This window comes from Delphinus delphis, chromosome 15, assembly GCF_949987515.2.
Source record: "Delphinus delphis chromosome 15, mDelDel1.2, whole genome shotgun sequence".
NCBI lineage: Eukaryota > Metazoa > Chordata > Mammalia > Artiodactyla > Delphinidae > Delphinus > Delphinus delphis.
Genome location: NC_082697.1, coordinates 22,101,558 through 22,116,401, shown reverse-complemented (window position 1 = coordinate 22,116,401; position 14,844 = coordinate 22,101,558). Strand labels below are relative to the sequence as shown.

General features: G+C 39.3%; 1 protein-coding gene across 2 annotated transcripts in view; it reads right to left on the bottom strand.

Annotated features, from left to right (window-relative positions):
- Window positions 1-916: 916 nt before the first annotated feature.
- RBL1 (RB transcriptional corepressor like 1) overlaps window positions 917-14,844 on the bottom strand; it is a 75,872-nt gene continuing 61,944 nt past the window's right edge. For both annotated transcript variants that reach the window (XM_060030822.1, XM_060030823.1), the window contains exons 20-22: window positions 6,761-6,909; window positions 4,401-4,565; window positions 917-2,911 (exon numbers count right to left, since the gene is read on the bottom strand). In XM_060030822.1, the coding sequence (XP_059886805.1) occupies window positions 2,741-2,911; window positions 4,401-4,565; window positions 6,761-6,909 (485 nt within the window). In that variant the 3' untranslated portion in view covers window positions 917-2,740. The remainder of the gene's footprint in view (window positions 2,912-4,400; window positions 4,566-6,760; window positions 6,910-14,844) is intronic.

Here is a 14,844-nt window from a genome sequence, read left to right as displayed (position 1 = left end):
TTAAAAAAATTTTTTTTTGATTTAACATAATCTAACTACATAAAAATCTTAATTAGAAAAGAACTTTTGTTGGGAGGGAGACGCAAGAGGGAGGAGATATGGGGATATATGTATACGTATAGCTGATTCACTTTGTTATACAGCAGAAACTAACACACCATTGTAAAGCAATTATACTCCAATAAAGATGTTAAAAAAAACCAAAAAACTTTTAAGCTGTGATCCTCAAATGAAGAAATACACCTGAAAGCACTCCTAAGAGAGAAGCCTTTTCCTTGATTCAGAATCATAATTTGGTCCATTCCAAGGCTTTGAAATAATTGTTTTTTTTTTTTTTTTTTGATATGCAGGCCTCTCACTGTTGTGGCCTCTCCCGTTGCAGAGCACAGGCTCCGGATGCGCAGGCTCAGCGGCCATGGCTCACAGGCCCAGCCGCTCCGCGGCATGTGGGATCTTCCTGGACCGGGGCACGAACCCGCGTCCCCTGCATCAGCAGGTGGACTCTCAACCACTGAGCCACCAGGGAAGCCCTAATTCTGTTTTTTTATATGTGTCTATGGCACTTTTTCAATTTAGGTGAAATTTACCTAACATAAAATTAACTATTTTAAAGTGTAAAATTTAGTGTCATTTAATAAATTTACAATGTTATACAATCACCACCTATATCAAGTTCCAAAATTATTTTCATCACCTCAAAAGAAAACCCTATACTCATCAAGCAGTCATTCACTCCCCATTCTCTTCCTAGCTCCTAGAAAGCACCAGGAACATTAACTTTTAAGTTACACTAAGATATTTAAAAGATATAAAGCAGATAGTTAAAGAGATACAGATTCTAGATGGTTGCACAATTGCATCTCATCACACAGAAGAGCTCAAGTGTAGTTTTTTCAATAATCTCAAAAAACTCCAGTATTTTATTAACCATTTTATGTACATTGATATTCAGTCTTGAAAACTGATAAAAACATGTCCAGAGTTTCTTATAAAGACAACGTACAAATGCTCATTTACATTCTGCACATTAATAACGATGATGAAAATGACACAGTATTCATAGCTACATAAAAATATATACAAGGATTCAAACAGACGATGTTATTTGGCTTATAACATGTGTAGATACTACACAAAAAAATGAGGATGTAATTTTCAGAAAAGTAAAATGTGACCAAAATCACTTTTCGTCTTAAAATTTAAAAATAAAATTCCTAACAATCGTAATTACTAGTTCATACTCAAATCTCAGACTAATTCAAATTAGCCACGGTTAGACATAGGTTAAGTTAAATATATATATATATATATATATTTTTTGCGGTACGCGGGCCTCTCACTGTTGTGGCCTCTCCCGTTGCGGAGCACAGGCTCCAGACACGCAGGCTCAGCGGCCATGGCTCATGGGCCTAGCCGCTCCGCAGCATGTGGGATCTTCCTGGACCGGGGCATGAACCCGTGTCCCCTGCATCGGCAGGCGGACTCTCAACCACTGCGCCACCAGGGAAGCCCCGGTTAAGTTAAATACTTGTTAAATATTTTGCATTTAAAAAAATAAGGTCTGTGGTTTAAAAAACATACATTTGATAAGATTTTCTCAAAATTAATTAAGAATGGCTTATCCATGTCCTTCCAGATTCTGGAAACTCACTAGAAAAAGTGAATACCGAACAGCTGACTCTTTGGAAAGTTGCACCCCAAGCCCCGGAAAACACCCTTAAGGGGCCCAGTGATCAAACCCTAATGGGAAACTCATAATGCACCGATGATACTGAGAACAAAGAGGGGGAAGTAATATGGCATGAGGTGACATTAATGTGGTTTTGAAAAAGGTTTCAACTATTCTTAGGGAATCAATTATACATTGAGAATGACCAATCTCATGATAACCTCAAAAACAGTATCTCACATATTATCATGGTGCTACCTCACTAGTAGGAATATGGTTTCTAACAACTCTTTTCTGTATTTTACTCTACTGGCTTGAGAAGCAGCTTCCTATTTTGAGAATTATATGACATGATATAATCATACATAACTAAGTTAATGGTTTGGAAAACAAAATGATAGTAGTTTTAAAAAGGAGCAAGTATCTCTTTTATCAGGTTGTGACACCAGGCTAAGAGGGCTTAGGGCTGGAAAGCAAGGAGTGGGGGTAGTGCAGGGGTTCAGGTACAAATCTGCTTCTGCTCAAGGAGAGGAAGGGCACGAGAAGTGTCTGGACAACCCACAATGGTCTTGGCACCTGGATGTGGAGCTACCACACTGGGTCAGAGACAGGCTGGGCATCATCCTCTGGCCCAGATGCCATGGAACCCAACCCCTACTTAATACTAAATTAGGAACACAAACCCCTCAAACGACACTTACCAAAAACAGATTATTCACCCTCATATTACAAAGCCCAGAAGAATAAGACATTTAATTATTTTAAAAAGTGAGCCAAAAAATTATGAGGTTTCTCCTTACTTCACCTGAAAAACCCAGGAACAAATATTTTAACAATTCTATGACTATTAATATGTTTAAAAGGCACTTAAAACATTCCTTTACAATCCAACTCAAAATACATCTGTCAACTACATTTTGGATAAATGTAAAAAAAACCCAACTTTGGTGTAACTTTTTTTTGTAACTCAGTGATATTTACTACCTACAGGGCTGAATGTTTTGAAAGATAGAGCCCCAACTTTCTGCAAAACAACTTGAAAGTGCTTTTATCATAGAAATGGGAAGGGCACTAATGATTTGCTCTTTCACTGACAACATCCTGTAGTCGTTTAAGTAAAACGTCATCATTTTCTTGACAGAGGCGTTTGGCAGGTGATTCTGCATCACCATCGATGGCTATTGCTCGCTTCTTGGTTCTCTGCTCACCTTGCCTTATCATGTTGTTGATATCTTTCAAACTCTGTGCAAAAATAGAGGACATGTGTGAGTAAAAGGGGAAAAGGGAGAAACAGCAGCCAAGAACTAAGCTAACTGCTTTTTCCTGCCCTTTATCCTCTATCCAAAGCTGAACACTGGGGTAGAGATTATTTTTTGAATCTAGGCCAACCTAATAAGGGTGATTAGAACTAATCTTTTCAGGTGATTTTAAAAATTGGATTTACCTTATAGCAGTAGTTTTCAAAATGTGGACATGAGACCAGAAGCAGCAGAAGCATTTGGAAACTTATCAGGAATGCAATTTCTCAAGCCTCGCCCTACACCTACTGAATCAGACATTCTGGGGGTTGGGCCCAGCAATCTATAGTTTATCAAGCCTTCCAGGTGATTCTGATACTCCCTAAAGTTTGAGATCCTCCTCCTGAAGCAGTGCTTTTCAAACTTTAATGTGCTTACTAATCGTCTGGGGAATATTGTTACTATGCAGATTCAAATTCAGTTGGGCTGGTGTAAGCCTGAGAGTCTGCGTTTCTAACAGGCTCCCAGGTGATGCTGATGTTGCTCATCTGTAAGGCAGCCTTAGAGAAGTTGCTCCTGAAAGCTGTGCATCACAACAGTCTAGGAGACCTGCCTGCCAGAGCTCTGTGATACAGGAAGTCTATGGGACAGGTATCTGTGTTCAACAAGCTCCCCAGATTCTGACCTATGACTGTGAAATCACTGCCTTACAATTCAATTGGTCCCATTTCTGATTTTATGCAAGAATTTCTTCTAAAAGTCCTCATATAAAATCAACTTCTATAAAGAAGAAATGCAAGCCTGTGCAGTATATCTCAGTCAACTTTGTTTGCTAAGCATAGCAGGAACTTAATAGATGTCTGTGGAACTAAATGAGAAACTAATGAGTTAAGGAGCTGCCATGTATTTGGACTGAGTTACAATCTGTCCCACTACAGTTTCTTCCAGTTAGTAGTGATTCTGGCTTCTGGAGACATACTGAGTGTATCTACTTGATAGCCCTTGAATTATCTGAAAACAGCAATCATGTCCCTATCACATCTTCATCATTGTATGGGAATAAAGATGGAGATAACCATAGAGCTGTCTGTGTAAGTAAGAAGAGGCCTCTGTTTTCAGACCTTTCACTATCCTGGTTGCCATCCACCAAATGAACTTTCACTTCTAAGGCCTTCCTTTACACAGTGTTTCCCATGTCTGACCACTTGCAGGTGTTGCCTTACTGGTCCTTCTCAAGATCGTGCTTGAGCAGGGACACACTGGGCTCTTGGACTGAACTCCCCCGATACCACATCAATCGTAAAGGATTAAACTACCTCAACTGAATACACTGCTCTTGATCCCAGGAAACTTGCCATAGTAATAGTTCATATTTATTAGCAGTAACTTTGCAAAAAAAGGGGTAAGATTAAAGATTACTAATTGGAAATCTGAAATCCAGTATTTAACACATGTACACCATTGTTTTGGAGTAAAGTTTGTGTGCAACTTACCTTAGAAGGGCTGCCATTGAACTTATAGAGCAGAGCACTCCTTGGTGTAAGGCCTGACCCATTCTTGTGTGGGGACACATAAATGGAGTGCTGCTGGGAAATGCGGCGCGGAGAGCCTGGCTGTTGCTTAATATGTGGAAAAGGAGAGAGTGGTGGAGCTTCCATCTGAAATAATACAAAAGTAAAGTTTTTATAAGATAAAAGGTTTTCTTTCTTTTTTTGAATCCCACCATTTTTATTCTGCACTATCCACCCTGTCCCACCCCAGCCCCAAGCCAGGTGAAGGGTCAACATGGAACTTTTTTTTCTTTGCCATGTTTTTATTTTTAAAAAAAATATATATATATTTATTTATTTTTGGCTGCATTGGGTCTTCGTTGCTGCACATGGGCTTTTCTCTAGCTGTGGTGAGAGGGGGCTACCCTTCATTGTGGTGCATGGGCTTCTCACTGCGGTGGCTTCTCTTGTTGCGGAGCATGGGCTCTAGGCACATGGGCTTCAGTAGTTGTGGCTTGTGGGCTCTAGAGCGCAGGCTCAGTAGTTGTGGCACGCGGGCTTAGTTGCTCCGCGGCATGTGGGATCTTCCTGGACCAGGGCTCGAACTTGTGTTTCCTACATTGGCAGGCGGATTCTTAACCACTGCACTGAAGTGAAAGTTCATTTGGTGGAAGCCCTGGTTTTATTCTTTTTTTATTTTTTATTTTTTTTTGCAGTACGCGGGCCTCTCACTGTTGTGGCCTCTCCCATTGCGGAGCACAGGCTCCGGATGCGCAGGCTCAGCGGCCATGGCTCACAGGCCCAGCCGCTCCGCGGCATGTGGGATCTTCCCGGACCGGGGCACGAACCCGTGTCCCCTGCATTGGCAGGCAGACTCTCAACCACTGTGCCACCAGGGAAGCCCATGTTTTTATTCTTATTGCTATCTCCTAGTTAGGAGTCAGTTATACTGTAAGAGGTTATTTATGGCTGAAGAAAATCAAAAAATGGTTCATTAACCCTTGTTTTTCAACAATTACTAATAGATAAACTAAAATTTATTTTCCTGGATCTTTCAGGAAATTCTGAAGAATTCTGAGCAAGACACCAGAAGCAGTAAGCCAGGAGCATAGGAACCTTATGTCAATGCTCAGAAAGTGGAGCAAAGAGTAATCTATGTCCTAACACTTGCAATAAGAATCTCTCTCCACACGCACATACCCACAACCAAATTAGTAGCACAGAAAATAAAAGAGAGGCAGAGCATTCTGTGGGCCAGCAGGATGAGCCCAATATGGAACAAATCTCTTAATGAAATGGTTAAGACTTTATACTGAAATGCAAAAGATTTAAAGTGAGAAGGGACTCACTTTTAATAATCTATACAATGTTTCTATTCCAAGAATGGAGATGACTCCTTAATTAATATTTCATTCAGCATCTTCACTTGAAGCTAGGAAAACTAGTTTTGTTTTTGTTTTTTTTTTGCAGTACGCGGGCCTCTCACTGCTGTGGCCTCTCTCGTTGCGGAGCACAGCCTCCGGACGCGCAGGCTCAGCGGCCATGGCTCACGGGCCCAGCCGCTCCGTGGCACGTGGGATCTTCCCGGACCAGGGCACGAACCCGTGTCCCCTGCATCGGCAGGCGGACTCTCAACCACTGCGCCACCAGGGAAGCCCTAGTTTTGTTTTTTAATTGGCTGATAATAGATATATTCACAGTATAGCACATGGTGCGGGTGGTGGAACTGAGGGAACAGACTGAGTAGTCATGGCTTCTGAGGATAATCATAGACCATATTCCTTGAAAGGGACAAAGACAGAAATATAGAGAGATACATAGACACATATATGGCTACTGCCTGGATGCAGCTTCTACTAGATTCCTCTTTCTTATAACTGAAGTCTGGTCTCCTGTGAACCAACTTCAGCTTATACACTGATAATACTTTGAAAGGCCTGCTGGTACTGTCAAATCTAGAGTGAATAAAAATTTCTTAGTGTTGCTTCTATTATTGATTCAAGCCTATTTATTTCCTTTTCTTTTTATCTTGAGAAAAACACTTATCTCAGAGATATAACAATAGGAATCAAAAACAAAGGAAAAAACCACCAGAACTGTTTTCATTTTTCCATGTTCCCATCTAGTCCTTGCCCATATGCATTCATAATTTCTAACAACATAATCACAGTGTGGATAAAATTTCCATGATTTCCTCTGGTCTCTGTTGTATCACAGCCTTAATCACTCTAATTACTACTATGTTTTCTCCTATAAAATGTATCAGTAAGGTTTTAGCTTTGAAACACTTACTAGCAAAATAAACTCATAGTAATCCAATTATGAGTACAGATGTTAATACAGTAGTAAAATATAAAACATACCACATGGTCCTGATTTGACAAGTCGTATTTCAATGCAAATGACTTCACTCTTCCTACATATATTGTATTGTAAAATTTGATAAGATCACCTCTTTCCTCTTTCACTGGTCCACTGGAACAGTCAGGTGTTTTTGTAGCATCTTCCAAATCTGTTAAAAGAATTCAGTGTTGTACAATGTAATATTACTCAGCCATAAAAAGGAATGAAACCAAGTCATTTGTAGTGAAGTGGATGGACCTAGAGTCTGTCATACAGAATGAAGTAAGTCAGAAAGAGAAAAACAAATACTGTATATTAACGTATATATATGGAATCTAGAAAAATGGTACTGATGAACCTCGTGGCAGGGCAGGAATAAAGATGCAGATGTAGAGAACAGACTTGAGGACACAGTGGGGGAAGGGGAGGCTGGGACGAAGTGAGGGTAGCATTGACATATATACACTACTAAGTGTAAATTAGATAGCTGCATATAGCACAGGGAGATCAGCTCGGTGCTTTGTGATGACCTAGAAGGGTGGGGTGGGGAGGGTGGAGGGAGGCTCATGAGGGAGGGGATATGTGTATACATACAGCTGATTCACTTTGTTGTACAGTAGAAACTAACACAACATTGTAAAGCAATTATAGTCCAACAAAGATGTAAAAAAAAAAAAAAAGAATTCAGTGTTGTGATAGGTGTACCTTAATCTATAAGTTGGCGATTTGAATCACAACTCTCTCTACAATATAAAAGGAAAAAAAACCAAATAAACCCACATCTTTATGTAAGACAATTAATATTTTTAGAAAAGGTTCAGAAATCCATCTATATTATGGATAAATTAGATTGGAATCATAGAAATGCAAACACGTAAACTTAAGCTGGTACTCTATTCTCTAGATATCACTTCAGCAAGAATGTTTTCACAACCCTACCTTTTGAGCTCACTGTCACCGGTGGCTCTTAGAGGGGCACCAGCCCTGGGTTGAAGTTTACCTAAACTGAGCTTCCGAGTATGGGTAGCAGTGGCAAACCCTGAGTTTCAGATAACAAAAGCCTGCAGATATTCATACTGACTCTTTGAAAAAGGTGGAAAGACTCTAAAAGGTAAAGTGTATCCTCATAGTTTAAGGAAGAAGCAAGGTGAATTGCTTATGTTTATTTTTCTGCAAATACATGGCAGGTGACAGGTGTTCAAAAAGTCTTATTTTCCCACGCACAACAGGAACCTTAGTGCTGTCTATAACTGGCGTCCTCAGTTGTAAAATGATAGCTTGCCCCAAGGTGCTTTCCTGTTTATTACTGTAATTCTGGTGCTTTCCTGTTTATTACTGTAATTCTGGTGCTTTCCTGTTTATTACTGTAATTCTGGAGTAGCTTGTGACACCAGGCAGAACTTTATCCTCTTCTTTTTTGGGAAAGAGTATTACAAACCATCTTCTCCTTGTACCTACAAGAATCATCTATGCACAGGAGCTAAGAAAACTACCAGCAATTAAAAAGAATTCAACATGTGAAAAAACTTTCTCATTTTCAATTCTGAAAACATGGGTAGAAACATGCTTCCACCTTTGGAAAACCAGAAAAACTCAAACATGGTCCAAGGGCCAGGCAGCCACAGGGAACCTCCATAGGGATCTCCATTTGGATGTCTTTTTTACTCTTGCTATTTTTGCAGCATCTTAATAGGGCAGAAAAAAGCTATGTGATCAAATAAGTTGAAAAAATGTTGCATAGTAGTATATCCTCCTCTTAGGAATTCAGAATACATGTTAGTATATTAAAGGTTCTGAGAACTTTTGCAATTAGAAAAAAACACATGTTCACTTTAATTCCATACTTCTCAAATTTTCTACGTACAGTCGCTCTTCCCCATAACAGTTACTACCATCCTGGGGGACACTGTCCCAAGGCAGTAAACAATGGCTTAATAACAGCTGTTGTAGGTTATTCTTGTTATACAGATGAATTAAAATTATTATATGTCCTCCTTGGATTAGAAATTTCTGGAGGCAGTTACTTCTTCATGTTTCTGTGTTATTCCATTTCCAGTTGTTAATAGTTACATAAGGTAAGGAGCTATACTTAATTTGAAGGAACCAAACATTTAAAACTCTCTGGGACCTTGGATTCTAACTAAACATGATTTTATTTAGCTATTTTTCATTTAGCTGTTTAGTATTTTTTCATTTCAAAACAGAAAACAAGATGTCAGTTGTCCTTTAAGCAGGAAAAAGATCTCTACCTTCCCACCTCTTTAAGGACTTTAGCACTCAGAAATCAAAGCCTCAGTAGGCCAGTGACCATCTTATCACATATACATTAGGAGATGGAACTTATGAAAGACTGGGAAAGAGAATGAGATCTCCCTGCCTGGTGCTATAATTGTTTCAAATCTGTTTCCCCTCAGAGGGCAGGAGGGACCTCTGCCTAACATAATTTGAGGCACATGGTATACATTTGATATACTTCATGAAACGAACCAATGAACTATTATGGTTTCATAATTTTCCCTACTGTTCCCATGAATAAGAGGAATGTCTTTTTTGGATTATCATACAACACTGTCAAGCAATTAAAATGTGGTTTTATATAAAGTACCAGTGAATGAGACTAGCCCTTAGAAAAAAGGAGATATTATCTGCAGAGCTCCAGAGAGACATGCTGAAATTTTTAGCCTGGATCTCTGGCTTCAGAATTTTCCAAGGATCTGAAGTGAAAGTGGGAAGGGAGAAGGCAAATTACCCCAGGGCTGCAGGTGGCCAACAACTGCAACCATAATACATGCTTAATTTTATATCCCAGGACAATATAAATGCATTCAGGGGAAAAGACATTGAGGGCACCGTAGATACCCATTTCTCAGGGGAACTGGTTTCAGAGGATGGGCACGCCCAAATTGTTTGGGATGCACAAATTAATGAAACCCCCATCCATCACCCCCAGAGGAGCTGCTCAAGTGACTGATGCTGGTTTCTTTGTATACTGTCATTAGGCTTCAGTCTGAGAAGAGGCATAAATAGTGATTCTTACCACTTAAAAATGGAGAAAGTAAAGAAGAAAAATTATTTTAAGATGAAAGTAAGAAAGAAGATCACAATTTATTTATAAATTCAAGGGTCAGGTTGAGATATGATGGGCTTGATCAGCACAGCAGCACTCCCCTGGAGTAAGCATTTAGTATTTATTTTATATTTCTCCTACCACGTCCTTCCTTACCGTTTTTGCTCCTCACCGTTAACAGTGTGCAGTAATATTTCAGACTGGCTTTTGGATTGAGAGGGCAGTGCCATTTAGCTCCAGTTATGCAAGAGCCACTGACCACACACCAATTCAAAACTACTACAGTGGTTTTAGACCATTTTGGCAGTTTCTCATGAGCTCTAAAGGGCATCATTATAATCTAAAACCAAGTAAATCTTGTTTAGATTAAACAGTCTAGAAAGAAAATGTGCTCCATCCGTATCTTGGTTGTCTATCTGGTGACTATAAAATAGTTTTAATGTGAATAAAGTCACTTAATTATCAATTTGCAGGTATCAGTGTTATACATCTCACATGGAAACAGAATTTTTGTCCCTTGAGAGGATTTGCTTTAACTGTTTTTGTGTGTGTGACCTAGTTTTCAACATTTAAAGGATTTTATGTAAGGAATATAGCCTTAGAAAAATTAGCTTAAAAAAAAAGACATTTAAAGAGCCATATACTCATGAATAAAATACAATAAATTTTATATTGCTTATAAACAAAATAATAAATAATAACTACTACTTACTGAGGCCTTACTATGAGCAGGCCTTGTATTAAACACCACACACATGCATCATTTTTTTTTTAATTCTGAAAACAAGCCTCTGAGGAAGTACTGTAAAGTTTTCAATTTACTATCATACACTTGGGCATTATGTTTGTGTTACTTAATTAAGCTATAATCTGGGTCTCTCAAATGTTCTAATCAAGAATGCCAGTCTGGGGACTTCCCTGGTGGTCCAGGGGTTAAGACTCCGTGCTCCTGATGCAGGGGGCCTGGGTTTGATCCCTGGTCAGGGAACTAGATGCCCCATGCCACAACTAAAAAAGATTCCACATGCTGCAATGAAGATCCTGCGTGCCGAAACTAAGACCCAGCGTGGCCAAGTAAATAAATAAATATTAAAAAAAAAAAAAAAGAATGCCAGTCTGGGGTGCTCTGCTAATATGATAATGAATGCACAGTCCATGAGTATCCAGCTAGTGTTTTAATCAGGTAGCTCATTCTCCACAGGTGGCTACTATAGGGCTTCTGTTAGGCATATCTCCATCAATGACCAATGCTCAACATCACTAATTATTAGAGAAATGCAAATCAAAACTACAATGAGGTATCACCTTACATGGGTCAGAATGGCCATCATCAAAATATCTACAAACAGGGTTTCCCTGGTGGCACAGTGGTTAAGAATCTGCCTGCCAATGCAGGGAACAAGGGTTCGAGCCCTAGTCCAGGAAGATCCCACATGCCGCGGAGCAACTAAGCCCGTGTGCCACACCTACTGAGCCTGCGCTCTGGAGCCTGTGAGCCACAACTACTGAGTCCATGCACCTAGAGGCCATGCTATGCAACAACAGAAGCCACCGCAATGAGAAGCCCACGCACCGCAACGAAGAGTAGCCTCCGCTCACCTCAACTAGGGAAAGCCCATGCACAGCAACAAAGACCCAATGCAGCCAAAAATAAAATAAAAGAAACAAAAAACAAAAAAACCCCCACAATTCACTTAAAAAAATCTACAAACAATAAATGCTGGAGAGGGTGTGGAGAAAAGGGAACTCTCTTGCACTGTTGGTGGGAATGTAAATTGGTACAGCCACTATGGAGAACAGTATGGAGGTTCCTTAAAAAACTAAAAATAGAACTACCATATGACCCAACAACCCCACTACTGGGCATATACCCAGAGAAAACCATAATTCAAAAAGACACATGCACCCCAATGTTCACTGCAGCACTATTTACAATAGCCAGGACATGGAAGTAACCTAAATGTCCATCAACAGAGGAATGGATAAAGAAGATGTGGTACATATATCCAATAGTATATTACTCAGCCATAAAAAGGAATGAAAGTGGGTCTTATGTAGAGACGTGGATGGACCTAGAGACTGTCATACAGAGTGAAGTAAGTCAGAAAGAGAAAAACAAATATCGTATATTAATGTATGTATGTGGGATCTAGAAAAATGGTATAGATAATCTTATTTGCAAAGCAGCAAGAGACACAGATGTACATAACAAGTGTATGGATACCAAAGGGGAAAGGGGGGTGGGTAGGATGAATTGGGAGATTGGGATTGACATATATAAACTACTGATACCATGTATAAAATAGATAACTAATGAGAATCTACTGTATAGCTCAGGGAACTCTACTCAATGCTCTACTGTGACCTAAATGGGAAGGAAATCCAAAAAAGAGGAGATATATGTATACACATAGCTGATTCACTTTGCTGTACAGTAGAAACTAACAAAACACTGTAAAGCAACTATACTCCAATAAAAATTAATTAAAAAAAATAAAATTGCATTAAAAAAAAACTTAGGAATAAACCTCACCAAGGAGGTGAAAGACTTACATGCTGAGAACTACAAAACATTCATAAAGGAAACTGAAGATGATTCAAAGAAATGAAAAGATATCCCATGCTCTTGTTTTTTTTTTTTTTTTTCATGCTCTTGGATTGGAAGATTTAATATGGTTAAAATGACATGGTACCCAAAGCAAATATTACATCTATAGATGTAATATGATCCCTATCAAATAACCCATGAATTTTCCACAGAACTAGAACAAATAATCCTAAAATTTATATGGAACCATAAAAGACCCAGAATTGTCACAGCAATCCTGAGGAAAAAGAACAAAGCAGGAGGCATAACCCTCCCAGACTTCAGACAATACTACAAAGCTACAGTAATCAAAACAGCATGGTACTGGCACAAAAACAGACATATGGATCAATGGAACAGAACAGAGAGCCCAGAAGTAAACCCACACACCTATGATCAATTAATCTTCAACAAAGGAGGTAAGAATATACAATGGGGAAAAGACAGTCTCTTCAGCCAGTGGTATTGGGAAAGCTGGACAGCCGCATGCAAACCAATGAAGTTAGAACACACCCTCACAGCATACACAGAAAAACCCCTCAAAATGGCTTAAACACTTAAATTTAGGACATGACACCATAAAGCTCCTAGAGGAGAACATAAGCAAAACATTCTCTGACATAAATCATACCAATGTTTTTTAAGGTCAGTCTCCCAAGGCAACAGAAATAAAAGCAAAAATAAACAAAGGGGACTTAATTAAACTTATAAGCTTTTGCACAGCAAGGGAAACATAAACAAAAAGACAATGTATGGGGAATTCCCTGGCAGTCCAGTGGTTAGGACTCTGCGCTTCCACTGCAGGGGGCACGGGTTCGATCCCTGGTTGGGGAACTAAGACCCTGCAAGCCACGCAGCGCAGCCAAAAAAAAAAAAAAAAGTCTACAAATAAAAATGCTGGAGGGGGTATGAAGAAAAGGGAACCCTCCTACACTGCTTGTGGGACTGTAAACTGCTGCAGCCACTATGGAAAACAGTATGGCAGTTCCACAAAAAACTAAAAACAGAGTTGCCATATGATCCAGCAATCCCACCCCTGGGCACATATCCAGACAAAACTATAATTTGAAAAGATACATGCACTCATATGTTCATTTACAATAGCCAAGACATGGAAACAACCTAAATATCCATCGACAGATGAATGGATAAAGAAGATGTGGTATATAGACACAATGGATTATTACTCAGCCACAAAAAAGAATGAAATAATGCCATTTGCAGCAACATGGATGGACCTACAGATTATCATACTAGCAAAGTAAGTCAGAAAGAGAAAGACAAATACCATATGATATCACTTATATGTGGAATCTAAAATATGACAGAAATGAACATATCTACAAAACAGAAACAGACTCACAGATGTATAGAACAGATTTGTGGTTGCCAAGTGGGGGTGGGGGAGGGAAGGATCGGGAGTAGAATTAGCAGATGCCAAACTATTATATGTAGGATGGATAAATAACAAAGTCAGATGCAAACTACTGTATGTAGGATGGATAAATAACAAAGTCCTACTGTGTAGCACAGGGAAATATATTCAATATCCTATGATAAACCATAATGGAAAAAAATATGAAAAAGAATATACATATGTATTAAAAATAAAAAAGATTGATTAACATATTTGAGACACTACCCGCAACAGCATGATAGTCATGAGAGATCCAGTGAGGTCTGTGGGGCTTTACTATTACGAATGATGCCCAGGCCTGAACTCTGACGCATGTTGTTTGCTTGATCTTGGCTTTAAGTTTAACAGAATCCTGCTCTGGAATCTTGGCATCTACTTTGAGTGAACCTTTTATGTGAGGAGGTGGTTGGTCAGGTGGCATAGGATGCATAAACTGTGTGTTTTTTTAAATAGTAATTATTTTATTCCTAATTATGAATTTGTTTATAGAACCAGAACTCTTCTTCCCAAGGTGGTGTTCTTTGGTGTGTCCAAGTCTAGGTCATAGCATCTAGCCACAGCTCCAGGCACTGGAACTTGTCTTATCTGAACACAGACTTGCGAGACTGTATCCTCCTCAATAACTTTGTCCCTTTTTTGGTGCCGGAATTCCTCAGTCTATTATCACTGGATACTCTCCCTGCTCTGTGCCATCACCACTGGACAGGATCTTAAGAATGGTTTTTTGTTTGCCTGCTAATAAATATCTAGTTAATAAATGTATATAAAACAGAACTGGACCTGAAACCTTTATGTTGTAGAGAGAGTAGCTAACCTTCAGTTACCTCAAGCTTTATCATCAAACTTAACAAATTCTGTCTTGAACTTCACTGCTCCTTGTATCCCAAACACTCGCTAGCAGTTACTTTGTTTCTCACAGAACACACAGTTTCCCAGCTAACCTGATGCCTGGTTTTGCAAGGACAGAAAAACCACCCAGGACAGGTGAGCAACATGTATAACAAAAATAGGTAGGTTTTTTTTTTGTATTTTG